The sequence below is a fragment of the Pan troglodytes genome, chromosome 3, assembly GCF_028858775.2.
Source record: "Pan troglodytes isolate AG18354 chromosome 3, NHGRI_mPanTro3-v2.0_pri, whole genome shotgun sequence".
In the NCBI taxonomy this organism is placed as follows: domain Eukaryota; kingdom Metazoa; phylum Chordata; class Mammalia; order Primates; family Hominidae; genus Pan; species Pan troglodytes.
The window spans coordinates 74,481,686-74,508,492 of record NC_072401.2 but is presented as its reverse complement, the minus strand read 5'-3'; the positions used below and the strand labels follow the sequence as shown (position 1 = coordinate 74,508,492).

Genomic DNA, 26,807 nt, shown 5'->3' with positions numbered 1-26,807 from the left:
GCCGCGTCACCGACGTCCCGCTAGGCTGAGACCGGCGCGCGGCGCGCTAGTGGCCGCTCTTCCGCGGGCTAGCGGGCGGTGGGGGCGCCAGCAGCGCGGAAGGCGGGCACGCGGGCCATGGCTCCCTGGGCGGAGGCCGAGCACTCGGCGCTGAACCCGCTGCGCGCGGTGTGGCTCACGCTGACCGCCGCCTTCCTGCTGACCCTACTGCTGCAGCTCCTGCCGCCCGGCCTGCTCCCGGGCTGCGCGATCTTCCAGGACCTGATCCGCTATGGGAAAACCAAGTGTGGGGAGCCGTCGCGCCCCGCCGCCTGCCGAGCCTTTGATGTCCCCAAGAGGTAACCGCGCCCCGGTCCCGAGCCGCGGTGGTCAAGGCGCTGAGAGTTCGGGGCGCCCCGGCTCGCGGGCAGCCGGCAGGGGGCAGCAGAGGCGGGACCCGGCCTGGGAGGCCCTGGCGGGTTCCCGGGCGCAGCACGGCGCTCCCTCGGCCTGGCCCCGGCCATGCCCCGGCTGCTGCGTGGCTCCGGGGAGCAGTGCCCGGGTGTCCGCGGACGCCGAGGGAGAGCGGAGCCGCTTGCACTCAGCTGGAGGAATGTGAACTGGTAGCCGCACGGAGCCTTTCCCTGTGGGAAATGGCAACGCATCCGAATTTAGGCCTGGTCATGCGAATTTAGGCGGCAAATTGAAGTCCCCCTTGCCCCAAATTCTCCTTTTTCCCGTCCCCTGCACTCCAGTGGCTCATATTCTAACTTGAGGTCACCGGGAATCATTTGTGGAAATGAAGTTAGGCCGGCTCTTCGGCCTCGACTTCCCCCGTTTCTCTTCCCAACCCTCGCAGTGGGGACAAAGGACTGAGTCGCCCTAACCTGCACCTTGGCAGGTGCCCCTGGGGAAGGTGGCCCAAGGTGCACGTCATAGGCAGGCCCGTCCCGAAGCTCCATTTGACTTTCGAAAAATTCTGTAACCCAGTTCAGCGAAGGATTAAATCGTCAGGGTTCAAATAGAGACCTGTTATAATTTTCTTCTTCTCCTTTTTCCACTTTAAATTCAGGACATAGCTGGAAAGAGTTGGCCAAATACTATTCGAGATGGTAGAAATAGAACAGTGCCCCTTAAGATGCATCTTAGGCCGGGCGCAGTGGCTCACGCCTGTAATCCCAGCACTTTAGGAGGCTGAGGCAGGCGGATCGCTTGAGTTCAGGAGTTCGAGACCAGGCTGGGAAACATAGTGAGACTCCGTCTCTCCTGAAAATACAAAAAATTGGCAGGGCTTGGTGGCGTGTGCCTGTAGTGCCAGCTACTTAGAATGAAGGCAGGAAGATCATTTGAGATCAGGCATTGGAGACTGCAGTGGGCTATAATCATGGCACTGCACTCTAGCCTGGGCAACAGAGAAATACCTTGTATTTAAAAAAAAAAATTTTTTTTAAGGTTAAAAACATCTGGGTTGTCGCTTGAAACACTCATAGGCAGTGCCCCAGGTCCGCAGGCAACAAAGGGACAAGTATAATTTGGCTTCTAAAACTTGGATAATCTGCGAATTTTGACTGTCAGAGAAAGATGTGTCATGTGTTAACACAGAGAAGGGAGAACTAGGTCATTCTGAGGCACCCTAAAGGGAAGAAGTAGAAGTTCATGAAACAAATTGATCAAACCTCCTGTTTCCTAGAGGCTCTTTTTAAGCAAAAATTACCTGTTATCCCATTTGTAATCAGGGTTGAATCCTTTTATACTTCACAGCAATTTATTTTCTGAGTTTTGAGAAAGGTACTAGTCTAGTGTACCTGGATTAAATGGCACGTGTAAAATCATCCCCTGAACTTGCATACACCCCAGCTGTTGCAACTCAAGTCTGTTATTACATGACAGCCAAGAAAGAGACTTGGTACCTTTTTCTTATTCATTACTGTAACCGTTGGTTCTGTTTGGACTTCCTGTAATTTCTACTGTATTGTGAAATAATTTACACCTTTTTCTTCTTCCAGAATTCTACAGTAGAACCTCCCATAGTGTTCAAGTGCCCTTCCCCTCCTTCTCTAAATTTAAACAGACATTTCTTTTAGTACTGGAGAAGGTACAAAACATCCAGACCAATAATGAAAGGCATTTTTATTGTGACAAAAAAAAGATAACTTGCATCAAAACTGGCAGTGTCTCCAAAAAATTAATACATGTATTACTCTCTTTTTAAATTTTATACCCCTGTTTATATGAAATAGGCAGATAGTTAGAGTTGGGTGGAGGTAAGAGTCTATGGCCTCTTTTTTATACGTCTCTGTATTTTCCAAAATGTCTTCATTCACAAGATGCTTATCACTTTTATCATTAAAAAAATGTGCTAATGGCTAAGGAGCATGTGGGAGAGATTTTACTGGTTTATAAATAGTAACCACCATTGATTAAATGTTTACATATATGATTATGTGATGACTACTAAGGAGTACGTGGCTTTCCTTATTTAATCCTCACAGTGGACCTGTGAGGGAGATGTTATTGTCATTATTCCCATTTACACACATGCAGACTCAAGCTTAGAAGATAGCAGTTGTGCAATGATGCTAGTACTAGCAAGGGTGGTACCTGAACCCTGCCTGTTGGAATTTAAATCCCAAGCTCTTATCCTCTGGTATACTTCATGGGAAATATCTTGTACCATGTGAAGCTCAATTTGTGTGAAAGATTAAGTGAGAATGGATTTATCCCAGATGGTAGCATTTAGTAAATATCTTGGTTAATCCAAATTTAAAATCATTTGGTAACGTTAACCTTGATACTTTATATGTGAATATTTTTCCTGTGCAAAATCTAGTAGTACTCTTTTGTTTTGTTTTTTTGAGATGGAGTCTTGCTCTGTCACCCAGGCTGGAACGTAGTGGCTCAATCTTAGCTCACTGCAACCTCTGCCTCCTGGGTTCAAGCAATTCTCCTCCCTCAGTCTCCTGAGTAGCTGGGACTAGAGGTGCACACCACCACGCCTGGCTAATTTTTGTATTTTTTAGTGGAGACGGGGTTTCAACATTTTGGCTAGGCTGGTCTTGAACTCGTGACCTCAAGTGATCCACCCGCCTTGGCCTCCCAAAATGCTGGGATTACAGGCATGAGCCACTGCACCCAGCCCTCTAGCAGTACTCTTAAAAATGAAAATAAGTTCATAATTGCTACAGTTAGAAATAGGCAGTTGTAAATCCCATTTCTGCAAATAAGGCAGTATGTAGGTAATTTTGTTTGGGATTTTTTTCTTTCCTACGGAGGCAAGAGTAAAACCTGAAATTGGTTCTTGGAATGTTTGTTTCCATGACTCCTGTCTGGTAGATTTTTTTTTTTTTTAATTAAGGTGATGGTTGCTTTTTTTTGTTTTCCTTTTGGTTCCTAGAGTTTTGATTTCCCAGGAACTCTGAATAAACAGGCGACCTCGAACATGTATCATGATGCTCTGGGTTGCACAGTGAATGTAGAAGAACTTCTTAAATTTCAAAATGATTCCAAATGGTATCGAAGCTTTGGAATTGAATTGGGCTGTAGAGGCAAAAAGAGCTGCCCAGACTTTCCCCACCGAAGTCCAGGGAGCATTAACTGGAGGTTCAGAGGATCTGTGGATAGAATTCAGGGCAAACTTGGATTGAAAGAAAGTTATGTCTTTATTTTCACTAACCTCTAGCTGAAATTTAGCATTGCCTTATTATGAATATAATCTACAAACTACGGTAGAATTAGCAGTATCTGTAACTCTCTGATAGTTTTTTATATTACATTAAGAGTATTGATGATACCTCAAAATATTACTGTTTTCCTTGTTATGAGAACACTGTAGTCTTTCATCACTAGATCTTGTTAGTAGACACATTAAGAAGTATACATATTACAGGCTGGGTGCAGTGGCTCACACCTGTAATCCCAGCACTTTGGGAGGCTGAGGCGGGTGGATCACCTGAGGTCCGGAGTTGGAGACCAGCCTGGCCGAAATGGTGAAACCCCATCTCTACTAAAAATACAAAAATTAGCTGGGCATGGTGGCGAGCACCGGTAATTCCAGCTACTCGGGAGGCTGAGGTAGGAGAATAGCTTGAACCTGGGAGGTGTAGGTTGAAGTGAGCCAAGATCGCGCCACTGCACTCCAGCCTGGGTGACAAGATTGAAACTCCTCTCAAAAAGAAAGAAATACACATATTACTATATTGCAAATTTGTTTTTTAGTAGTTGCATTACTTGTATGTCACTATAATTGGTTTCCTTTGTAAGCCTGCTGCATTTTACTTTATGCTTGTATAATTTTTTTTTGTAAATTGACAGTTTATCATTGTATAAATTTATAGGTTACAAAGTGATGTCATAAATTGTGGATGCAATGTGGAATAATTAAATCAAGCTAGTTAACATATCCAATACTTCAAATACACTTCTGTGATGAGAACATCAATTTTGAAATGTATAACACTCCATTATTAAGTATATGCAACACACTGTACAACGTAAATCAAAAAAAGCATAAAACATATTCTTCCTGTCTGAGATTTCGTACCTTTTGACCATCATTAAATTTTTTTTTTTTTTTTTTTTTTGAGACAGTCTTACTCTGTCACCCAGGCTGGAATGCTGTGGTGCAGTCTCCACTCACTGCAACTTCCACCTCCTGGGTTCAAGCGATTCTCCTGCCTCAGCACCCCCAGTAGCTGGGATTACAGGCATGTGACACCACACCCAGCTAATTTTTTTTGTTTTTTTAGTAGAGATGGGGTTTCGCCATGTTGTACAAGCTGGCCTGGAACTCCTGACCTCAGATGATCCGCCCACCTTGGCTTCCCAAAGTGTTGGGATTATAGGCGTGAGTCACCATGTGCCTGGCCTAAATTTTTTTTTTTTTTTTTCTTGAGACAGGTTTTCACTCTTGTTGCCCAGGCCGGAGTGCAATGGCGCAATATCGGCACACTGCAACCTCCACCTCCCGGGTTCAAGCGATTCTCCTGCCTAAGCCCCCCAGCAGCAGGGAACACAGGTACGTGCCACCATGCCTGGCCAGTTTTTGCATTTTTAGTAGAAACGGAGTTTCACCATGTTGGCCAGGCTGGTCTTGAACTCCTGACCTCAGATGATCCACCCACCTTGGCCTCCCAAAGCGCCAGGACCACAGGCATGAGCCACCGTGTCTGGCCTGGCCTAACATTTTTATGAGACAAAATATCAATTTCAAAACAGCATCACAAAGTGAGCAGGGCAAGCACGGTGGCTCACACCTGCAATCCCAGCACCGTGGGAGGCTGAGGCATATTTTTCTGTACTAAAAATACGTAAAATACAAAAAATACAAAAAAAAAAAATTAGCTGGCCACTCGGGAGGCTGAGGCAGGACAATCGCCAGAACCTGTGAGGCAGAGGCTGCAGTGAGCCGAGACTGTGCCACTGCACTCCAGCCTGGGCAACAACAGCGAAACTTCATCTCAAAAAAAAAAAGGGGGTGAGCATATTTAACCATCCTCAGCTCATAATAGAGCAAATAGGTCAACAGAATAATAATTCATGCTCTTGCATGTGTAATGAACTGGCAACAAGAGAAAGCTGGTTGAAGAAAGGCAGAGGAACTGTGTCTTATGAGAATTAGAATCAAGGGGCTCCATAATCATCTGGCATTCATTCAATGTTGTATCTATGGTTAGAAATGTACATGATAGGAACTCCAGGAATCTTAGGGATTCTTCTTTTAAGGTCCCGGTCAACTGTGGCCACAATATAAAACTTATGCTGAATTACTCTCTGTACTAAGAGTCATCTGCTTAGGTTCCTTTGTGTGTACATGGTAATCCTTCAAATCTTGGATCCTTGGTGATCCTTAGAGCCACTCCATACTTCTGCTCCAATTTCTCAATTTCAGGCATTACACAATCAGTTATACAAGGAATACACTTGGTATACAGACAGTCCATCATTGACTGGTTTGGCTTTTATGGAAAAGTTGATAAAGGTTGGTATCAATGAGGATGTGGTAAGGTGGGCCCAGCTGTGTATTATATTGGAAAAATAAGCAGGTAGGGTGTTGGGGAATTTCTCTTTCCTTTAACACGCTGGGATCCTTCTTTTCTTTCTTTTTAGGTTTTAATTTATCCTTTTCTGCAAGCCTCTGATCCCTGAGACTAAGCATTCACTTCATGGTCGCATACTTCCTTGTTTTCTTTTGCTTCCCCATGGTCACACCACACTCCTGTGCTTGTATAATATTTTCAGAAGGGCTGTAGCCTTCACGAAACTGCCGAAGGGGTCCATGATGGAGAAATGGTGAGAACCCCTGCTCTAGACTGTAAACGTTTCATGAGTTTATATTTGTCTTGTTTGCTACCATATCCCTAGCTTAACACCTGACTGGTAATAAGGACCTCGGTCAGTGTGTTTTGAATGAATGAGAAAAAGTGGTTTGAGGTTTAATTTGTTTGTTGATTAACTGGATGCCTACTCTGAGAGTAACTTTGGAAGAGATGCTTACCTTCTCTCATTCATTTATTTAACCAGTGTTTATAGATACCTACTGTGTGCCAGGAATCATTCTAGGCTCCTTAGAGCTTATCTTCTAGGAAGGCAGACAGTAACATGTCAATAAATATTGTAAAACCAGCCAGATAATTTCAGATGACTGTAAGTGCTTTAGAGGAAATCCAGCAGGGTTATTTGATCATGAGCAAGACTGAAGTGGGCGTGAGTGACAACATAGAAGGATGGATGGGGTGGGGGAAACAGTAGCTCGCCAGGGCCTTGCAGCCTATGCTAGAATTTGGATGTTATTCTGAGTGAGTGGAAGCTACTGAGGGCTTTGTGTGGGAGGGGGAGGCATTGCATTGTGTGATTTATGTTTTAAAGGATGATTGGCCATCATGTGGAAAAGACTGGATAAGAGGCTACTGTGGTGGTCCAGGCAAGAGATGGTGATGGTGTGCATTAGAGTATTAGCATAATAGTGAGAAGTGAAGCCAGCTGGACTTCCTGGGTGGAGTGGGGACTTAGGGAACTTTTCTGTCTAGCTAAAGGTTTGTAAATGCACCAATCAGCACTCTGTAAAAACACACAAATCAGCGCTCTGTGTCTAGCTAAAGGTTTGTAAACGTACCAATAGTACTCTGTAAAAATGCACCAATCAGTGCTCTGTGTCTAGCTAAAAGTTTGTAAATGCACCAATCAGCACTTGGTAAAAACGGACCAATCAGCACTCTGTAAAATGGACCAATCAGCACTCTGTAAAATGGACCAATCAGCAGGATGTGGGCGGGGCCAAATAAGGGAATAAAAGATGGCCACCCCAGCCAGCAGCGCCAAGTCGCTGGGGGTCCCCTTCTACCCGGAGGAGGCTGTATTCTTTTGCTCTTCAAGGTAAGTCTTGCTGCTGCTCACTCTTTGGGTCCGCACTACCTTTATGAGCTGTAACACTCACTGCGAAGGTCTGCGGCTTCACTCCTGAAGTCAGTGAGACCACGAGCCCACCTGGAGGAACAAACAACTCTGGAGGCGCCACCTTTAAGAGCTGTAACGCTCACTGCCGAGGTCTGCGGCTTCACTCCTGAAGTCAAGGGCAACACGAACCCACTGGAAGGAAGAAACTCCAGACACATCTGAACATCTGAAGGAACAAACTCTGGACACACCATTTTTAAGAACCGTAACACTCACTGGGAGAGTCCACAGCTTCATTCTTGAAGTCAGCAAGACCAAGAACCCACCAGAAGGAACCAATTCTGGACACAATAGCACCTGCTGGTCTCATTGGTGGTGACATTAAAGCATTTAGCACAGGGCCAGGGATCTAGCCAGAACTCAGTAAACATTAATTCCCCTTCTTAACCCCATAACACCTCTGACTGGGGCCTGGAGTCTGTTCCAGCAGTCAGCAAATAGTTTTTGTTTGTTTGTTTGTTTTGAGATGGAGTCTTGCTCTGTTGCCCAGGCTGGAGTGCAGTGGCGCAATGTGGGCTCACTGCAGCCTCCCATCTCCTGGGTTCAAGTGATTCTCGTGTCTCAGCCTCCCAAGGAGCTGGGACTACAGGGGTGTGCCACCATACCTGGCTAATTTTTGTATATTTAGTAGAGATGGGGTTTTACCATGTTGGCCAGGCTGGTCTTGAACTCCTGACCTCAGGTGATCCGCCCTCAGCCTTTCAGAGTGCCGGGATTACAGGCCTGACACACCGCGCTCGGCCAGCAAATATGTATTAATATTAAAAATAGATTGTGTTTTAGGCCCCAAACCATAGAGTAGCTTCTAACTCACAGTAAAAGCCCAAGACCTCATGGTCTCATTCCCACTACCTTACTGACTTTGTCTCTAGTTTGCCCCATCTGGTTCTATTCCAGGTTTGAGGGCCTCTCTGCTAGTTCTCTCTCCTACCTGCACTGCCTGGGAAGGCCTTTCCCCAGATAGCCACATGGTTTATCCCCTCACTTCCTGTAATTCTACTCAAATATTACCTTCTCAGTGAGGCCCCTCCCTGTCTATTGTGTTTGATATTATAATTCTGCCATCCCAGCATTCCTCCTTCCTCTTTTCTGCATTAGTTTTCTCAGTAGCAGTTATCACCTGACATGCTATAAAATTTACTGTGTGTGTGTGTGTGTGCGCGTGCGTGCGCGCGTACGCATGTGTAAGCTCCATGAAGGCAGGAATTGTCTGTTGTGTTTGCTGTTGTATCCCCAGAGCCTGGAGCAGTTGTGATTTAAAGTAAGCACTCAAATGTTTGTTAAGCAAGGAGTGCTCATTCAGCACCTTGTATTATCCTTTAAGGATCACCTTACCCCTGCTTACAAGGGCTTGGACAACAGTGCTACAAGTAAGCAAAGTGCCAAAGGAGGAAAAAAGGAGAGTGTCCAAAACAACGCAGTGAAGATTTTAGATTGGCTTTTGGAGGCTCAAGCTGGGTCTTTAAAAACAAACAAGAGCTATGACTTGTTCTAAAGACCGGTATAGGCCGGGTGCGGTGGCTCACGCCTGTAATCCCAGCACTTTGGGAGGCCGAGGCGGGTGGATCATGAGGTCAGGAGATCGAGACCATCCTGGCTAACACGGTGAAACCCCGTCTCTACTAAAAATACAAAAAATTAGCTGGGTGTGGTGGCGGGCGCCTATAGTTCCAGCTACTCGGGAGGCTGAGGCAGGAGAATGGCGTGAACCCAGGAGGAAGAGTTTGCAATGAACCAAGATCGTGCCACTGCACTCCAGCCTGGGCAACAGAGCGAGACTCCGTCTGAAAAAAAAAAAAGAATAGAAAATGTATAGAGGGAAATCAGGCAAGCAAAACAAAATGTGGGAATGAAAAGCAACACAATATGCCTGTGAATGAAAGACACCATGACACAAGTAGAGCACAGCACGGTGTAGCTTAGCAACTTACACAAAACCCACTTGAGTGATATGCTTGACTTTAGGCTTGATATAAATTGGTACGTGTAACATAAGGCTGGAAAAGCAAGTTCAGGCATGCCTAGGTTGCATGAAAGCACAATAGTATGATTTTAACTTCACAGTCAGCAGGGCTGTCACTTACTGTGTGACATTGAATAAGTAACTTAACCTCTCTGAGTCTTGGGTTTCTCATCTGCCACACAAAGATAACCACATAAGCTTCATAAAATTGTTATGAAGATGAACTAAATAATCTTAACTTTTGCCATGCTCTACCTGGCACCCCTTACCCGCACAACTAGACTATTCTCTACCTCGTTACCAGAGGGATATTTTTTCACTTAAATAATAATGAAATATATGACTAATGCTTTCTTTTGCCTCCATTTTTTTTTTTTTTTTTTTTTTTTTTTGATGCAAAATCTTGCTCAGTCTTCGAGGCTGGAGTGCAGTGGTGCAATCTTGGCTCACTACAACCTCTGCCTCCTGGGTTTAAGCTATTCTCCTATCTCAGCCTCCCAAGTAGCTAGGATTACAGGCGTGTGCCAGCATGCCTGGCTAATTTTTGTATTTTTAGTAGAAACAGTGTTTCACCATGATGGCCAGGCTGGTTTCGAACTCCCGACCTCAGGTAATCCGCCCACCTCAGCCTCCTAAAGTGCTGGGATTACAGGCCTGAGCCACTGCACCCGGCCTCTTTTGCTGCCTTTTAAAATGTTTTTATTGTGGTAAAATACACGTAACTTAAATTTTACCTTTTTAATGTTTTTTAAATAGTTAAGTAGCTTTAAATACATTCATCTTGTTATCCAACTATCACCACCACCTATCTCCAGAACTTGTCCATCAGCCAGAGAGATTTTTAGGGTTTTGTTTGTTTGTTTGTTTTGAGACAGAATCTCGCTTTGTCACCCAGGCTGGAGTGCTGTGGCGGCATGATCACCACTTACCGCAGCCTCAGCCTGAGCCTCCCGAGTAGCTGGAACTACAGGCATGCATCATCACACCCAGCTAATTTTTTTATTTATTTTCTTTTCTTTTCTTTTTTAGTAGAGATGGGGCCTCATTATGTTGCTCAGGCTAGAGGGATTATTTATTTATTTATTTATTTATTTATTTATTTGAGATGGAGTCTCGCTCTGTTGCCCAGGCTGGAGTGCAATGGCGCGATCTTGGCTCACTGCAACCTCCGCCTCCTGGGTAGCCTAGAGGGATTTTTAAAACATAAATTACTACCTCACGTCACTCATCTGCCCAAATGGCTCCCCATTATAAAAGCTAGTGGCCTTACAAGGCTTCATGTCCTCTTCCCACTCCTGCCTCACCTTCTACCCTCGCCCTTGGCCATGCCAATGTACAGATGTCTTTTAATGTTCCTTGAACACCCCTAATATACACCCACCTCATTGCCTTTGCAGTTGTTATTTCTTCTGCCTAGAAAGTTCTTCCCCTAGAAATCCACAGGGATGACTCATTCTAGCCAAATGTCACTTCCAGAGAAGCCATCCTTGACCATCCATCCAGAACAGCCTCCCCTCTGCACCCTCTGTCCCCTGACCCAGCATTATGCTAGATGTCTGCAGGTTTAGTTGTTGACCGTCTGACTCCCCACTCTAAGGTAAACTCCCATTAAGGCGGAGACCTAGTCTGTTTACTCCCTGCTGAGTCCCCAGCTTCTAGAATATTGCCCAACACATTCGAAGTGCTCAGTAAATATTTGTGAAAAAATTAAGTACGTAAAGTGGCTGGTCCAGAAATTGTCCTTCAGAAGCTATCCCTCCTGCCTTTTCCTGGGAGCCTGCAGCACAGCATGTTCTTGACCTTCCACTGTGCTCCACGAGGCTCAGACCATACCTGGGGTCAGTTGTGGGAAGTGTGTCTTAAGGAAGACCCTGTGGTATAACCAAAGATCAGTAGCCACAGGTGGCGATTGACCTTGATGCATGAACTTCTGTGAAAAGTAGGCTCTTGAGCCTGGAGAAGATCCCAATTGGGAATCACAGGATGGCTCTCTTCAAATAGTTTAAGAGATGTTGTGTGGAATTAAAATTCTTGTTCTGTGTGGCCAGAGATGGCAAATCCAGTGATAGAATTTTATTTATTTATTTATTTTTTAAGACACAGGGTCTTGCTCTATTGCCCAGGCTGGCGTTGCAGAGGCAGAATCATAGCTCACTATAACCTCAAACTCCTGGCCTCAAGGGATCCTCTCACCTTGGCCTCCCAAAGCCCTGGGATTACAGGCATGCATCACCATGCCTGGCCAGTGATAGAATTTGCTAACAGTAATTGGCAGAGTGGAGTGGGTTGCCATGGAATGATCAGGTTGGATCAGAGTTTATCAGACTGAGTTTGTAGGCATGATCTCCGGGGCTGTGCATTCTCTTACAAGCACATTCTGGATCATCTGGAGGAGCCCCTGCGATTATGTTTAATCCTCTTTTGGCTCCAGGTTGTCTTTTATTGTCACAGACTAATGAGAAAAAGAAAAGAAGGAGTGGGATTTAATATATGCACGATGCATTGAAGACCAGGGAAAGCCAGATGACCGCCAGGCACTCAATAGAGTCAGAAAGGTTTCAGATTGAATAGAAAAAAATAGAAAAGTATACATAAACAGACCTCAAAAGAACCTATGAGGGGCTGGACATGGTGGCTCACACCTGTAATCCCAGCACTTTGGGAAGCCAAGGTGGGAGGGATCTCTTGAGCCCAGGAGTTTGAGACCAGCCTGGGCAGCATAGGGAGATCACATCTCTATAAAAAGTTTAAAAATTAGCCAGGCATGTTGGACTACTACAAGCCTGTGGTCCCAGCTACTTGGAAAGCTGCGGTGCGAGGATCACTTGAGCCTGGGAGGTCAATGTTGCAGTGAGTGGTGATCACGACACTGCACTCCAGCCTGGACAACACAGCAAGACCCTGTCTCAAAAAAAAAAAAAAAGAAGAAGAAGAACCTGCTAGGCCCTAGGCCTTTGTGCCATATTAGGTGATTTTTTTGTTTTAGCAAATCAACATCATCTTTCGCATTAAGTTAACATCGCTAATTTCAATTGCACTGGTTTTGTGGTCCTATTTGTATATAGTTTGTAGATGTGTTGATTGCAAAATAGGCCCTGTAGTTGTCTGAGAATTATAACCATAAGGAGTTAATACCTAGTTTTATGATTGTAGTGTTAGTCATGTTATAATAAAAGTAATTTAGGTCAACCCAATTTGGAAAAACACTGAGTCATGCCTGAAGATCTTTTACTTCCTCTAGCCCCAAGTGTCTGCGATTATGCAAATCATGTGTAACAGTTGTGTGGCTATTACTGCAATATTGTTTGGGATATAGAAATCAAAATCTTTCACAGATTTAGCTTGTTTTAGCACAGTCTAGGTTCTCTTTGCAAGGGCCTGCAGCCTCCGTTTTGGGAACTTGAGTCCAATTCTGTTACCCAGCAATCAGAGAGATTGCTAACTAAACTTTATTCTAAGTTTAACACAGTTGGTTGTGTTCTTGTTAACCTCAGAGAGGCCTCTTTTTCCTGAAAGTTAACTGGTCCCGTTATTTGAAAGGAAATTTTAAGAACCTGACCACCTATAGGATTCAGATTCTATTAAAAAGCAAAGGTATACTTTGGGAATGGAGGGGTGGGGAAAGACAGAGAAACTAAAAATAATCTTCCCGTATAAGAGCTTGAAGTGGATCTACCCTAATTATTGCCTCGCTTGTTTTCCTTTTGCAGATATTTTTCCCACTTTTATATCATCTCAGTGCTGTGGAATGGCTTCCTGCTTTGGTGCCTTACTCAATCTCTGTTCCTGGGAGCACCTTTTCCAAGCTGGCTTCATGGTTTGCTCAGAATTCTCGGGGCGGCACAGTTCCAGGGTAAGGACTCCCTGGGCTTATGACAACGCTGCATCCCGTTTCTGTCATTCCTGTCTGCAAGGGAGCAGTTTTTGGCATTTTGTCTCCTCTCTCGGCACCTCCTCAGAAGGGCCTGGGAAGTGGAGGATGAGGGCAAAAAAGAGCTTTGCACGGTTCATTGCTGGATGGCCAAAAGGATGTCCCTAAGCCCTTCCCTGAGAAGGAGACAGAGCCAAGAGTTAGCGCTCCTGACTTCCCAGCAAGTGCTGTGTTGTGTGCAGAACTGGCTGCCCTCCCTCTGGTATTTTTAGTACTGTTGATAAATTTATAAAGAAGTCTTTACACAAAAGGGGGAAAGCTTTTAGGATCTGTCAGGTTTGTCTGGAAACATTTATCATTTATACTGTTCCAACCAAACTCATGACTTAGAACTCCAGAAATGTGATTTAAAAATTACTTTTTCTGTCGGGTGCGGTGGCTCACGCCTGTAATCCCAGCACTTTGGGAGGCCAGGGCGGGCAGATCACAAGGTCAGGAGATCGAGACCATCCTGGCTAACATGGTGAAACGCTGTCTCTACTAAAAATACAAAAAAAAATTAGCTGGGCGTGGTGGCGGGCACCTGTAGCCCCAGCTACTCGGGAGGCTGAGGCAGGAGAATGGCATGAACCCGAGAGGCGGAGTTTGCAGTGAGCTGAGATCGGGCCACTGCACTCCAGCCTGGGCAACAGAGCGAGACTGTGTCTCAAAAAAAAAAAAAAAAAAAATTACTTTTTAATTCATACCTGTAATCCCAGCACTTTGGGAGGCCAAGGCAGGCAGATCACTTGAGATCAGGAGTTCAAGACCAGCCTGGCCAATGTGGTGAAACCCCGACTCTACTAAAAATACAAAAATAGCTGGGTGTGGTGGCAGGCGCTTGTAATCCCAGCTACTCGGGAGGCTGAGGCAGGAGAATCGCTTGAACCTGGGAGGCAGAGGTTGCCATGAGCTAAGATTGAGCTACTGCACTCCACGCCTGGTCAACAGAGGGAGACTTTGTCTCAAAAAAAATAAATAAATAAATGAATAAAATAAATAAAAATTACTTTTTGATAAACATGGAAAAAAAGTTATGCTGTGAGGCTTTGGTAGTATAATAAAATTGACTAAACAGTTGTTGAACAGACGATTACAAAATAGCCTTTAAGTTTGCCATCCTCAGCATCAGGATGAAGAATATGGAACGTTTTTTTTTTTTTTTTTTTTTTTTTTTTCTGAGATGGAGTTTCGCTCTTCTTGCCCGGGCTGGAGTACAATGGTGCAATCTTGGCTCACCGCAACCTCTGCCTCCCAGGTTCAAGCGATTCTCCTGCCTCAGCCTCCCAAGTAGCTGGGATTACAGCCATGTGCCACCATGCCCAGCTAATTTTGTATTTTTGGTAGAGAGATGGTGTTTCTCCATGTTGGTCAGGCTGGTCTCGAATTCCTGACCTCAGGTGATCCACCCGCATTGGCCTCCCAAAGTGTTGGGATTACAGGTGTGAGCCACCGCGCCCGGCCAGAACAGTTTTTAAAATAAAGAATTGAAGGTGAAAACTATGAAATGTCCTCAATTAAGGTCAGGCAGAGTGTGAGGGGCAGAATTAGAAACAAATTGTTCTAGTCTCATCTCTGTCCTTTGTTCCAGTGGCCAAACCACCTAGAAACAATCCTTTTCTGTATAACCAGAGAAACTGGTTGCAAAAGTTGACAATCAGAAGAGCAAACCCCGGCCAGGTGTGGTGGTTCATGCCTCTTATCCCAGCACTTCAGGAGGCTGAGGTGAGCAGATCACTTGAGGTCAAGAGTTCAAGACCACCTTGGCCAACATGGTGAAATCCCGTTTTTACTAAAAATACAAAACTTAGCTGGGTGTGCTGGCACATGCCTGTAACCCCAGCTACTCGGTAGGCTGAGGAGAGAGAATTGCTTGAACCCAAGAGGCGGAGGTTGCAGTGAGCCAAGATTGTAACGTTACACTCTAGCCTAAGAGGACAGAGCGAGACTCCGTCTCAAAAAAAAAAAAAAAAGAGCAAACCCTGCCGGGAACAGTGGGCAGTGACTCATGCCTATAACCCCAGCACTTTGGGAGGCTGAAGCAGGTGGATCACTTGAGGTCAGGAGTTCAAGACCAGCCTGGCCAACATGGTGAAACCCCCGTCTCTACTAAAAATACAAAAAATTAGCTGGACGTGGTGGCGCGTGCCTGTAATCCCACTTACTCAGGAGGCTGAGGCAGGAGAATGGCTTGAACCCAGGAAGCAAAGGTTGCAGTAAGCTGAGATCATGCCACTGCACTCCAGCCCGTGCGACAGAGTGAGACTCCATCTAAAAAAAAAAAAAGAGCAAACCCGTGGACATCCTCTTTGGGAGGGTAGGCTACGTCAGTGGATCTCACTCCACTCATTAAAACTTCATCTCTTCGTTTGTTTACTGTGAGACTGACTGGGGTGTTTTGGTATTTGGAGGGTTGGTTGTGAGGATATGAGGAATTCTATTTGTTTGCTTTAACTTGTTCCTAAGGAGTTAAAACTAAGTTTTAGTTCATGTAAAATACAAAAACAGTCAAAGCTAATCTGTGCTGATAGGGGTTGTTCCCCATGGGAAGTTTGGGGGAGGGGTCGTGCCTACACTAGGGGGTGCTGTTCGTGTTCTGTTTCTTCTTTTTTTTTTTTTTTTTTTTGAGATGGAGCCTTGCGCCTTGCTCTGTTGCCCAGGCTGGAGTGCAGTGGCCTGATCTCAGCTCACCACAACCTACCCCTCCCGGGTTCAAGCGATTCTCCTGCCTCAGCCTCCTGAGTAGCTGGGACTACAGGCATGCGCCACCATGCCTGGCTAATTTTTGTATTTTTAGTAGAGACAGGGTTTCACTCTGTTGGCCAGGCTGGTCTTGAACTCCTGACCTTGTGATCCGCCTGCCTCAGCCTCTCAAAGTGCTGGGATTACAGGCATGAGCCACCGCATCCAGCCTGTTTCTTTTGTTTGTTTCGTTTTTTTCTTTTTTTTTTTTTTAAGAGAGAGGGTCTCACTCTGTTGTCCAGGCTGGAGTGCCGTGGCATGATCATAGCTCACTGCAGCCTTTAACTCCTGGGCTCGAGCAGTCCTCCCTCCTCCACCTCTTGAGTAGTTGGGACTACAGGTGCACGCCACTATGCCCAGCTAATTTTTTTTTAAATGTTTTTAGAGATGGGGGACCTGCTGTGTTGCCCAGGCTGGTCTCAAACTCCTGGTCTCAAGCGATCCTCCAACCTCAGCTTCCTAAAGTGTTCTGTTTCTGGATCTGGATGCTGTTACATGGGTGGGATTGGTTGGCTTAATTTGTAAAAGTTAATTAAGTTGCATCTTTATGGTGTGCATGCGTGTGTGTGTGTTTGTGTGTATGTGAGACTTTTTTTTTTTTTTTTTTAATGGAGACAGAGTCTTGCTCTATCTCCCAGGCTGATTGCAGTGGCCCAATCTTGGCTCACTGCAACCTCCACCTCCCGGGTTCAAGCAGTTCTACTACCTCAGCCTGCCAAGTAGCTGGGTCTACAGGTGCACACCACCATGCCTGGCTAATTTTTTGTATTTTTAGTAGAGACAGGGTTTCACCATGTTGCCCAGGCTGGTCTCGAACTCCTGAGCTCAGGCAATCCACCCGCCTCCAACTCCCAAAGTGGTAGGATTACAGGCGTGAGCCATCGCCCCCGGCCGTGACTCATTTCTTTTTTAAGTGACTGGGCGTAGTATCTCACACCTAAAATCCCAGCACTTTGGGAGGCTGAGGCTGGAGGATGGCTTGAGACCCGGAGTTCGAGACCAGCCTGGGCAACATAGGGAGACCCTGTCTCTACAAAAAAAAAATTTTTTTAATTAGTCAGGTGTGGTGGCACATGACTATAGTTCTAGCCACTCAGGAAGCTGAGACAGAGGATCACTTGAGCTCAGGAGTTCAAAGCTGCAGTGAGGCCTGACTGTGCCACTGCACTCTAGCCTGGGTGACAGAGCAAGACCCTGTCTCAAAAATAAAGAAGTTGGCACATAAAATTAACCAAAAAATAAAAAACAAAAAAGAAAAAAAGAGAAACTAAGTGTGTGTTTTTCTAAAGCCAGCTTTTCTTCAGATTTTTTGGTGGGCAGGTCGTGAAAGACAGGTGGGGAAGTAGATCTTGGGCTCAGCATGCCTCTAAAAGTATAATTTCTTTTTTTTAATGTGGAAAGAAATGCATAACTCTGTTTCTGTTCCTGTCCCCCTCTCTGCCTCTGTGGTGCCTGAGATGCTGGGGATCCCACAGCTGGGGCCACTCAGAGGCTACCGGGAACGCTTCCAGTTTGCATCTGGCTGTTAGTGCCAGGACCAGAAACCCACAGACCTCTTCACAGACCTCCTGACCGTAATGTCCCTGAAGCCTGGAAGGCTGTCACACAATGAAGCAGAATTGAGTGATGGGTGTTTGTGAACCCAGTGAAATGTGTAACACAGTGAACTGTGTAATTTGAGTGAAGTCAAATTCCTTGACTTCATTTGGCCCATTTCTTCCTTACTACCAAAAAGAAAGATGTTAGACGGGATTTAATACTTTGCTTAACAGTACGGAAAAACAAAACTTTGGATTAATCCCAGAAGAGAAATGCTGACCCTGTTGCCTTCTGAATTGTAGGAGGGGAGCTGGCACTGTCTGCATTCTTAGTGCTAGTATTTCTGTGGCTGCACAGCTTACGAAGACTCTTCGAGTGCCTCTACGTCAGTGTCTTCTCCAATGTCATGATTCACGTCGTGCAGTACTGTTTTGGACTTGTCTATTATGTCCTTGTTGGCCTAACTGTGCTGAGCCAAGTGCCAATGGATGGCAGGAATGGTGAGTGGATCCAGCCCTGCCAGGAGCTCCCCACCCCAGGGTGTATGATGCGCTCTCGGGGCTTGTGCTGTGCTAAGCATTATGAGACATGCAAAAGTAAGAGACAGGCCCAATGCATTTTGCATTTCAGGAGATGAGACTCAAGTCGATTTTAAAAGGCCGGGCGTGGTCGCTTACACCTGTAATCCCACCACTTTGGGAGGCTGAGGCAGGTGGATCACTTGAGGCCAGGAGTTCGAGACCAGCCTGGCCAACATGGTGAAACTCTGTCTCTACTAAAAAAAAAAAAAAAAATTAGCCGGGCGTGGTGGCACACGCCTGTAGTCCCAGCTACTGGGGAGGCCGAGGCAGGAGAATTGCTTGAAACCAGAAGGTGGAGGTTGCAGTGAGCCGAGATCGCGCTACTGCACTCCAGCCTGGGCAACAGAGCGAGACTCCATCTCAAAAGAAAAGAAAAGAAAATGAGGGAAGGGAGAGTGCTTGCATGGAGTTGGGATTTGCAGAGGGGGTGGGGAGCCATTTTGTTGCCGCTTAGTTCCTGTGATTGTTCCCATCACAACAGAGCTTTTCTTCAAGTGACGCTGCCTGAGAGGAGAGGACAAAGAGTACTGTGGTAGTGAAAATTGTGTTTTAGTCTCTAAGCTCTCACTAGCCAGGAAGAGGGGAGCCAAACCATGACCTTGTTTACGAGAAGGAAATGAAATGGATTTTTTGTTTCATGGGGGGAGGAGGGGACATTACCTAACACATATGACTACCATTTTTGTAAAAACAATGCATGATTATAAAGAATTCAAGTCGCTTGGGGTGATGGGAATGAGTTTATAGTGCTGAGGTTAACCTGACCTTGCAGCCTTAGTATCTGTCAGTCTAGACCCCATAGGTCTGTAATGACCATTGTCTCTAAACCCAGGGCTCCATGTTTTCAGCTGCCCTGTCCATCCTTGTAAACTCAGGCTGAGGTCTAGCGATTTCCAACAATCTGTGAGTGATTGTTGGAATCTTCCTCCTCAGGTTAGATTTTGGTATGAGTGCCCCGTGAAAGTCGTCTCTCTGTTGCTGTAGCTCAACCTAAGTCCTCTGACTAGAGGAGTGATTTTAAAGGAGGATTTATTGATGATCTTTCTCAATTCATGAATTATTGATTGGCTCCAGCCACTTAGCTAGCATCTCTCTGATTCCTCTGAACTTATTCCTCCCAGGCATGTCTGCGGTGGCATTCTGCCAGCCAGTACCATGGAAGGGGCTGTCATTCCTGGTGGGCAGTGCTGGTTCTCCCCCTAAAGGAACTTTGCAGAGCACTTGGTGACTGCTAGCTTTTAGCGTGTTCTTGTTTGTTGGCATTACCTGCCTCTCCCAGAGTTTCCTCTACTGGCTGCATCTCAACTTCTGCTTTCCCTCCTGCGTAGATAGTCAAGGAAGAGGAGCCCACAAAAATAGCTTTCTAAGCACTCCTTTCTGAAGCTGTTTTCTGTTTCACCTCCTTGTCCTTCAAGGGTCATCTGGGATCATTTAGGACAATATGGGGAAAGTTGGTTTCAGTAATTCATTGAGAGAAAACACACTGGGGCATTTGCCAACCAAAGGGCGTGATAGAAATAACATGGGCTCCAGAGTCTTGATGGGCCTGCATCTGGCTCATTGAGCTTCTCTGAGCCTCACAGCCTTCATTAGTAATTATTGACACATACTGATTTCACAGGGTTCTTCTTAAAGTGAAAAGAAGACTATCTGTAGACTAGGATGTAAGCTCTATAAGGACTGGGATCTTGCCTGACTTATTCCCTGCTTTATCCTTTGTGCCTTCAGCAGGGCCAGGCTTAGGAGGCACTCCTTAAGTAACTAATGAATAAACAAATAATTAAATACTGAGTAGAACTGAGGAAATGTGAGCCTTCCACCTGCCTCCCTTTTCCTGCATTATAATTCTGGCGTTACCCTTAACAAATCCTTTTTCCTGTAGGTAAACTCTCTGCATTTAGCGTAAGGGACTTAATGATTTGAACTTCCAGACACTGTAACTTTTCATCCTGTTGACTTGCTCTTGAAGCCTGTCAGATTTAAAACTGTATTTTTAATATTTTGCTTATTTCATTTTTGTAGAGACAGGTTCTCGCTATGTTGGCAGGCTGGTCTCAAACCCCTGGCCTCAAGTGATCCTCCTGCCTTGGCCCCCGCAAAGTGCTGGGATTACAGGTGTGAGCCACTGTACCCAGCCTGTTTTGAACTTATAAAAATATAACCTAGTAGTTAAATGGCTAAACTTGTAAACACTAAAAGACTATAGTAGATTGATTATATAAAACAAGCTTTTAAAATAAACTGACACAGGTAGACCGGTGGATTTTCATCAGTCCTTTACTATCATTAACGGATTCCTGCTTCGAGGTGGCCATGTGGAATTGCATGATCCTTGCTTCTCTTACTTGAATCAGCTTTTTAGGGTTCCCCCTTGGCTCCAGAGCCTCAGGCTCTTGCCCATTATCAGTGGATACATTTGTTTCTTCAGTCAAGCCTCCGACTAGGCTAACTGCTTCCTGCTGCGCAGAGGGAAGTCCCTGTTTGCTTTTCTGAAGCCAGTGGTTTGCTCCACAGGTCCTCAGAAGGTCTGTGTTTTTCCCTTCTTCCTAGCAGCCGGAGAAGAAAGTGGAAGATGATGCTTTGGGTGTTTCCACTCCTGAAACTCAGTCTCTCGACTGTTCTTTCTCATCCAGACCTGGATGGCATTGAGTTGTTCATCTTGCAGTTTACTGTCCCTCTCTTTTGAGAAAGCCCCCTGGTAGCCTTTCCACTAGTGATTTCTTTCATTGACCAGAGCTAGTCAAGTCAGCATTCTGCTTTCAGGCTCTCCCTAGCAGGATGGTAGCTCAGAGAGAGATTTCCTTAGAAAGTGTTTTTCTTCACTGTAAAACATAAGAAAGAAGACTTAAAACTGGACTTAGCAAGGGAAACACAAAGGAATCTTAGCATTCGAAAGTAGATCACAGTAGGGGAGCTGATCTTTGTGCTTGAACCGTTTAGAGAAGAAGCAAGAGAATGTGTCTGCGTGGAATTCTCTTGCCAGGGGAACTGAAGCTGCCCATAGCTGAGGAACATATCTCCTTTGTCCAGAGAGACAGGCTTTTCCCTCTGTATTGGGAAATTACATCAGGAAATTACATCGGGATATTGAGGAACAGGTTCCCCTCTTTGTACTTGGGAAATTATATTAGGATATTGAGGAACGGAATAAGTGGATAATTGTGTTTCTGCTGACTAAATGATTTGTTTAATTCCCTGAGCCTGTGAAATTGTTTAGTGTTGGCTAACAATTCTCATTCCTATAGCCTACATAACAGGGAAAAATCTATTGATGCAAGCACGGTGGTTCCATATTCTTGGGATGATGATGTTCATCTGGTCATCTGCCCATCAGTATAAGTGCCATGTTATTCTCGGCAATCTCAGGAAAAATAAAGCAGGTGAGACCTCTTTTAGAACCTCTGCATATGGATTTTAACCCTCAGAAGTTAGTTCTCCATGGTCCTGCATGCTTTTCCTTCCTGCCCTAGTTAGTTGACTGTATCAAATATTGATTTTTGGCAAGACACTTCTCTGGGCCTTGATCTTCCCATCTGTGAAAATGAGAGCCTTACATTGAAAGACCTCTCTAGACCCAAGTAGCCCTGACATTCTGTGATTCTACGTTTTGTGTCTGATCAGCATGTGAGAGCTAGTGTTACCATGGAGTTAGTACCAGCCACAGCATAAAAACTTGACCTTTAAGTTAGCTTGTGTTGACTTATCACAGGTATAGTTTCCATTAGGTTTTTTGAAATATTAAAAATTGAATAGGCCAGGCGCAGTGGCTCATGCCTGTAATTCCAGCACTTTGGGAAGCCAAGTTAGGAGGATCACTTGAGGTCAGGAGTTCAAGACCAGCCTGACCAACATGGCGAAACCCCGTCTCTTCTAAAAATACAAAACTTAGCTGGGTGTGGTGGTGCAGGTGCCTGTAGTCCCAGCTACTTGGGAGGCTGAGGCACTAGAATCACTTGAACCTGGGAGGCGGAGGTTGCAGTGAGCTGAGATCATGCCACTGCGCTCCAGCTTGGGTGACAGAGCTAGACTCTGTCTCAAAAAAAAAAATTGAATAGTTTTATTTATTTATTTATTTATTTATTTATTTTATTTTTGAGATGGAGTCTTGCTCTGTTACCCAGGCTGTAGTGCAGTGGCACAATCTCGGCTCACTGCAACCTCCGCCTCCAGGGTTCAAGTGATTCTCCCGCCTCAGCCTCTCAAGTAGCTGGGACTACAGGTGCGCACCACTATGCCCAGCTAATTTTTGTATTTTTTAGTACAGACAAGGTTTTGCCATGTTAGCCAGGGTGGTCTCGAAATCCTGACCTCAGGTGATCCACCCACCTCGGCCTCCCAAAGTGCTGGGATTACAGGCGTGCACCACTGCACCCGGCCTATTATTTATTTATTTTATTTATTTGTTTTTGAGACAGAGTCTCACTCTGTCACCCAGGCTGGAGTGCAGTGGCACCATCTCAGCTCACTGCAACCTCCGCCTCCTGGATTCAAGCAATTCTCATGCCTCAGCCTCCCAAGTAGTTGGGATTACAGGCATGTGCCACCACATCTGGCTAATTTTTATATTTTTAGTAGAGCTGGGGTTTCACCATGTTGGCCAGGCTGGTTTTGAACTCCTGACCTCAGGTGATCCGCCCACCTCAGTCTCCCAAAGTGCTAGGATTACAAGCATAAGCTACCACGCCCAGCCAAAAAACTGAATAGTTTTAATATTTATCAAGTACTTATTTTGTCCCAGGCCCTGTTCTGAGTGCTTTACATATAGCTTCACAATGCCAACATGAGATGACTACAGTCCGGTCTTCATTTTACAGATGAGGAAACTAAGGCACAAAGAGGTTAAGCAACTTATCTAAAGTTACACAGCTAGTAAGTGGGAGAGCCAGGATTTAAACTTGTGCAGTCTGACTCTGGAGTAGTCTGAGCTCTTAATTACTAGCTTGGAGGATTGCTGGAGTAACTGGCTTTTCTCTTGTGCTATTGACAGTTGACAATTTAACCTAAGCATATAACTTTTCAATATGTAATTGACAGTAGAAGTGTGACAGGATGGTGGTTTACACACATGTATGATACTCTTTTCTAAATAAGAGTTTCTGGGCTGGGCAGGTTGGCTCACACTGGTAATCCCAGCACTTTGGGAGGCTGAGGTGGGAGGATCACTTGAGCCCAGCAGTCTGAGACCAACCTGGGCAACATAGGCAGACCCTGTCTCTACAAAAAATTCAAAAAATGAGCCAGGCATGGTGATGCATACCTGTGGTACTAGCCACTGGGGAGTTTGAGATGGGAGGATTGCCTGGGCCTGGAAGGTTGAGACTACAATGAGCCATGACTGCACGACTGCACTCCAGCCTGGACAACAGAGCAAGACTTTGCCTCAAAAAAAAAAAAAAATTCTGTAAATGATTTGGGAGTGAAGTGGTGAAACTTTCTTTTCAAACCTTTAAATGCTTATGAGATCTTCTTTTACCCTTTCAGGAGTGGTCATTCACTGTAACCACAGGATCCCATTTGGAGACTGGTTTGAATATGTTTCTTCCCCTAACTACTTAGCAGAGCTGATGATCTACGTTTCCATGGCTGTCACCTTTGGGTTCCACAACTTAACTTGGTGGCTAGTGGTGACAAATGTCTTCTTTAATCAGGCCCTGTCTGCCTTTCTCAGCCACCAATTCTACAAAAGCAAATTTGTCTCTTACCCGAAGCATAGGAAAGCTTTCCTACCATTTTTGTTTTAAGTTAACCTCAGTCATGAAGAATGCAAACCAGGTGATGGTTTCAATGCCTAAGGACAGTGAAGTCTGGAGCCCAAAGTACAGTTTCAGCAAAGCTGTTTGAAACTCTCCGTTCCATTTCTATACCCCACAAGTTTTCACTGAATGAGCATGGCAGTGCCACTCAAGAAAATGAATCTCCAAAGTATCTTCAAAGAATAAATACTAATGGCAGATCTGTGATTTCTGGGTCCACTTTCTGAGATGCTTTATAAAACCAACCAACTGATAAAAAGTAGATGAGACTTCTCCAAGCTGCTTCACAAGCAAACTAACCGAAAATATACAAACAGCTTCACACACACACACACACACACACACACACACACACACAAAGGAAGATCATCAATGGCTGCGGTAGCCTAGTAGGAATGGACTATATAATAATATAGCAGGTGCTCAATAACTGTTTGTTGCATTTCAGTAAAAGCAGAATAACCTTTCAAAATAATAACAGGCTGGGTGCAATGGCTCACACCTGTAATCCCAGCACTTTGGGAGGCCAAGGTGGGCAGATCACTTGGGCCCAAGAGTTCGAGACCAGCCTGGGCAACATGGTGAAACCCTATCTCCATGAAAAAATATGAAAATTAGCCAAGAGTGGTGGCACATGCCTGTAGTCCCAGATACTTGGGAGTGGGCTGAGATGGGAGAATCGCTTGAGCCCAGGAGGTCAAGGGTACAGTGAGCCGAGGTCATGCCACTGCACTCCAGCCTGGCCTGGGCAACAGAGCAAGACCCTGTCTCAAAATAATAATAATATATAATTTTACACCAAAAGTTTCAGGAAAAAACGAGTTTGTTGGAGTTAGTTTATACTTTCACATATTACCACAAAGATCTCCAGTTAAATAACTATCAATAGCCATTTCCATTCATCTCCCCCTCAAATCACAGCCTAACAGAACTCTTTGAAAGCTCTTTTATTTAATATTTTTTTACATCCTTTGAAGGGAGTGCTTCAAAACTGAAAGCATCAGAAGATAAAATATTTTTATATTTATGCATAGCAAGCCTTCATGAACGGAAGTGACACACTCTGGATTGAATAATACTGTAGCCTCATTCATATGTAGTTATTCAAATTGGATTAATGTCTGTGTGAGTTTATTTGAACTAGCAGAAAGTATCTGAAGATATTCAGGAATAAAGTTTATACTTAAAATAGCTTATGTTAAAGAAAATACCTGTGATTAATTCAGAGGGAAATAAATGCATGGTATAAAAGAAAACCAAAAACTTAAAAAATAATACTATAGCCTGAGCAACACATTAAAACTGCACACTTGTGCAGTGTAAGATTCTCTGGCTTATTGGCTGAGGTGTTAAGTTTATTCCTTTTATGAAGATGTCCTATTACAGTCAGCTAAGCACTAAAGCTTTGCATTTATATGTACTTTGCTATGGGGGAAAGAACCTTATGATTAATAAGACACATATCAAATGCATAGTCAATCATTCCCACCCACATCCCTGGAGCTGTAACCCAAAACTGTTAAACTAAGATTCCTTTTTTTTGTTTTGTTTTTTTGAGATGGAGTCTCACTCTGTCGCCCAGACTGGAGTGCAGTGGTGGGATCCTGGCTCACTGCAACCTCCGCCTTCTGGGTTCCAGCGATTCTCCTCTGCCTCAGCCTCCCAAGTAGCTGGGATTACAGGCACATGCCACCATGCCCAGGTAATTGTTGTATTTTTAGTAGAGATGGAGTTTCACCATGTTGGCCAGGCTGGTCTCAAACTCCTGACCTCAGGTGATCCACCTGCTTCGGCCTCCCAAAGTGCTGGGATTACAGGTGTAAGTCACTGCTCCCGGATGCATGTCAAGCACATTGGAAAGTTCTTACAACAATTCTGATGGAGCATTTTTTCTCCCATCAACCAAACACCACTTAAGATTAACCTGTGGCTCAGTCTACTTAAATAAATGCCATATTTATTTTACTTATCATTTAGAATTTGCCATTCTCAGGAACAAAACTCTTTGTACATTGGAAATGGAAAACATTGCAGTTTGGTCTTAATTTCCACATGAATATCAAGTGTAATTTTTAATAAATTATTTGGAGAAAAATGTATTTTATTTTAGCATGCAATTTTATGCCCAGGTTAGACTAGAGATTTGGCTGATGTTCTGGAATCTCATTGTACTCTTAAGTAAAATAATGAGCATCCCATGACGCACCCTGTCAGGGGTTGTGAGAAAGCTGCAGTGTCCAGTTTCCCACCCCTGTTTCCTGCTGTCTCTCTCCCACTCATCCCTGTTTCTTACTCATCCCTTTTCCTTCTTTGCCCAAACATCATATTTCTAGGCAAAGATAAAAGAGGAAATAGTGATGTCCTGAAAGGGGTTCAGAACAACGTAGCATGGCCTTTGGTGAAAGCGTCACCGATGGGAAATAATTGAGAATTGTGCAGTGCTTGCAGTGTCAGAATCAGCACTGTTTTTTGTGTTGGTGAAAATATTCCATGTGCGTAAAGGGAGAGCATCAGGGACTTTGCAAATTCTTCACAAGGACCCAGAAATAGCTTAAAGATTCATGATTTTCCTGTTGGCTTAAATAGCCTTAATCTTTCATTTTCTACTACCATTAAGTCAGGGGCAATGACATTGAACTACCTCATTAGCAGCCTTCCCTTGATTAACTACTGACTAAAAGTGTGCTGAAAATGGCCTTTGTTTTTGTGAAGCTCATCCTACACACTAACATTTGCTTAACCATGGATTATTTTGTCTCTACAAAGCTGTGCCCTGTATTCGATTTTTACTTCAATGAGTGGTTATTGCTAGAATTCCTACAAAAAAAAAAAAAAGTTGCAGATATTTTTGTATGTAGCTTAATAGATATTTAGTTTAAGGAGACTGC

The 26,807-nt window shown here is 44.7% G+C and overlaps 1 protein-coding gene, 1 long non-coding RNA gene and 1 pseudogene across 6 annotated transcripts in view; 1 reads left to right on the top strand and 2 right to left on the bottom strand.

The window, feature by feature from the left end:
- SRD5A3 (steroid 5 alpha-reductase 3) lies at positions 1 to 24,119 on the top strand. Of its 3 annotated transcripts, XM_054683130.2 has the most exons (6): positions 23 to 338; positions 4,876 to 4,993; positions 13,105 to 13,247; positions 17,888 to 18,085; positions 21,412 to 21,546; positions 23,648 to 24,119. In XM_054683130.2, exons 1-6 carry the CDS (start codon positions 272 to 274, stop codon positions 23,905 to 23,907), a joined length of 921 nt encoding a protein of 306 aa, XP_054539105.1. In that variant the 5' UTR covers positions 23 to 271; the 3' UTR covers positions 23,908 to 24,119. The 3 variants fall into 3 exon arrangements, with proteins under 3 accessions (XP_526623.1, XP_054539105.1, XP_016807212.1); XM_526623.7 differs by lacking the exon at positions 4,876 to 4,993 and having other exon boundaries at positions 1 to 338; XM_016951723.2 differs by lacking the exons at positions 23 to 338; positions 4,876 to 4,993 and adding an exon at positions 7,249 to 7,350.
- Positions 5,599 to 6,233, bottom strand: LOC100611300 (rRNA-processing protein FCF1 homolog; annotated as a pseudogene).
- The window catches only part of LOC104006109 (uncharacterized), a 19,115-nt gene continuing 12,733 nt past the window's right edge, over positions 20,426 to 26,807 (bottom strand). For all 3 annotated transcript variants that reach the window (XR_008547551.2, XR_001716978.3, XR_010156606.1), the window contains one exon: positions 20,426 to 20,988. This is a non-coding gene — a long non-coding RNA (uncharacterized LOC104006109). The remainder of the gene's footprint in view (positions 20,989 to 26,807) is intronic.

What these genes read in the sequence shown, in the direction of transcription:
- SRD5A3 (XM_526623.7), top strand. Translation starts at nt 118, where the DNA reads ATGGCTCCCTGGGCGGAGGCCGAGCACTCGGCGCTGAACCCGCTGCGC. An exon ending in CGGGGCGGCACAGTTCCAGG is followed by an intron (nt 13,248 to 17,887) that starts GTAAGGACTCCC and finishes TCTGAATTGTAG; the next exon opens with GAGGGGAGCTGGCACTGTCT. An exon ending in GCCAATGGATGGCAGGAATG is followed by an intron (nt 18,086 to 21,411) that starts GTGAGTGGATCC and finishes TCATTCCTATAG; the next exon opens with CCTACATAACAGGGAAAAAT.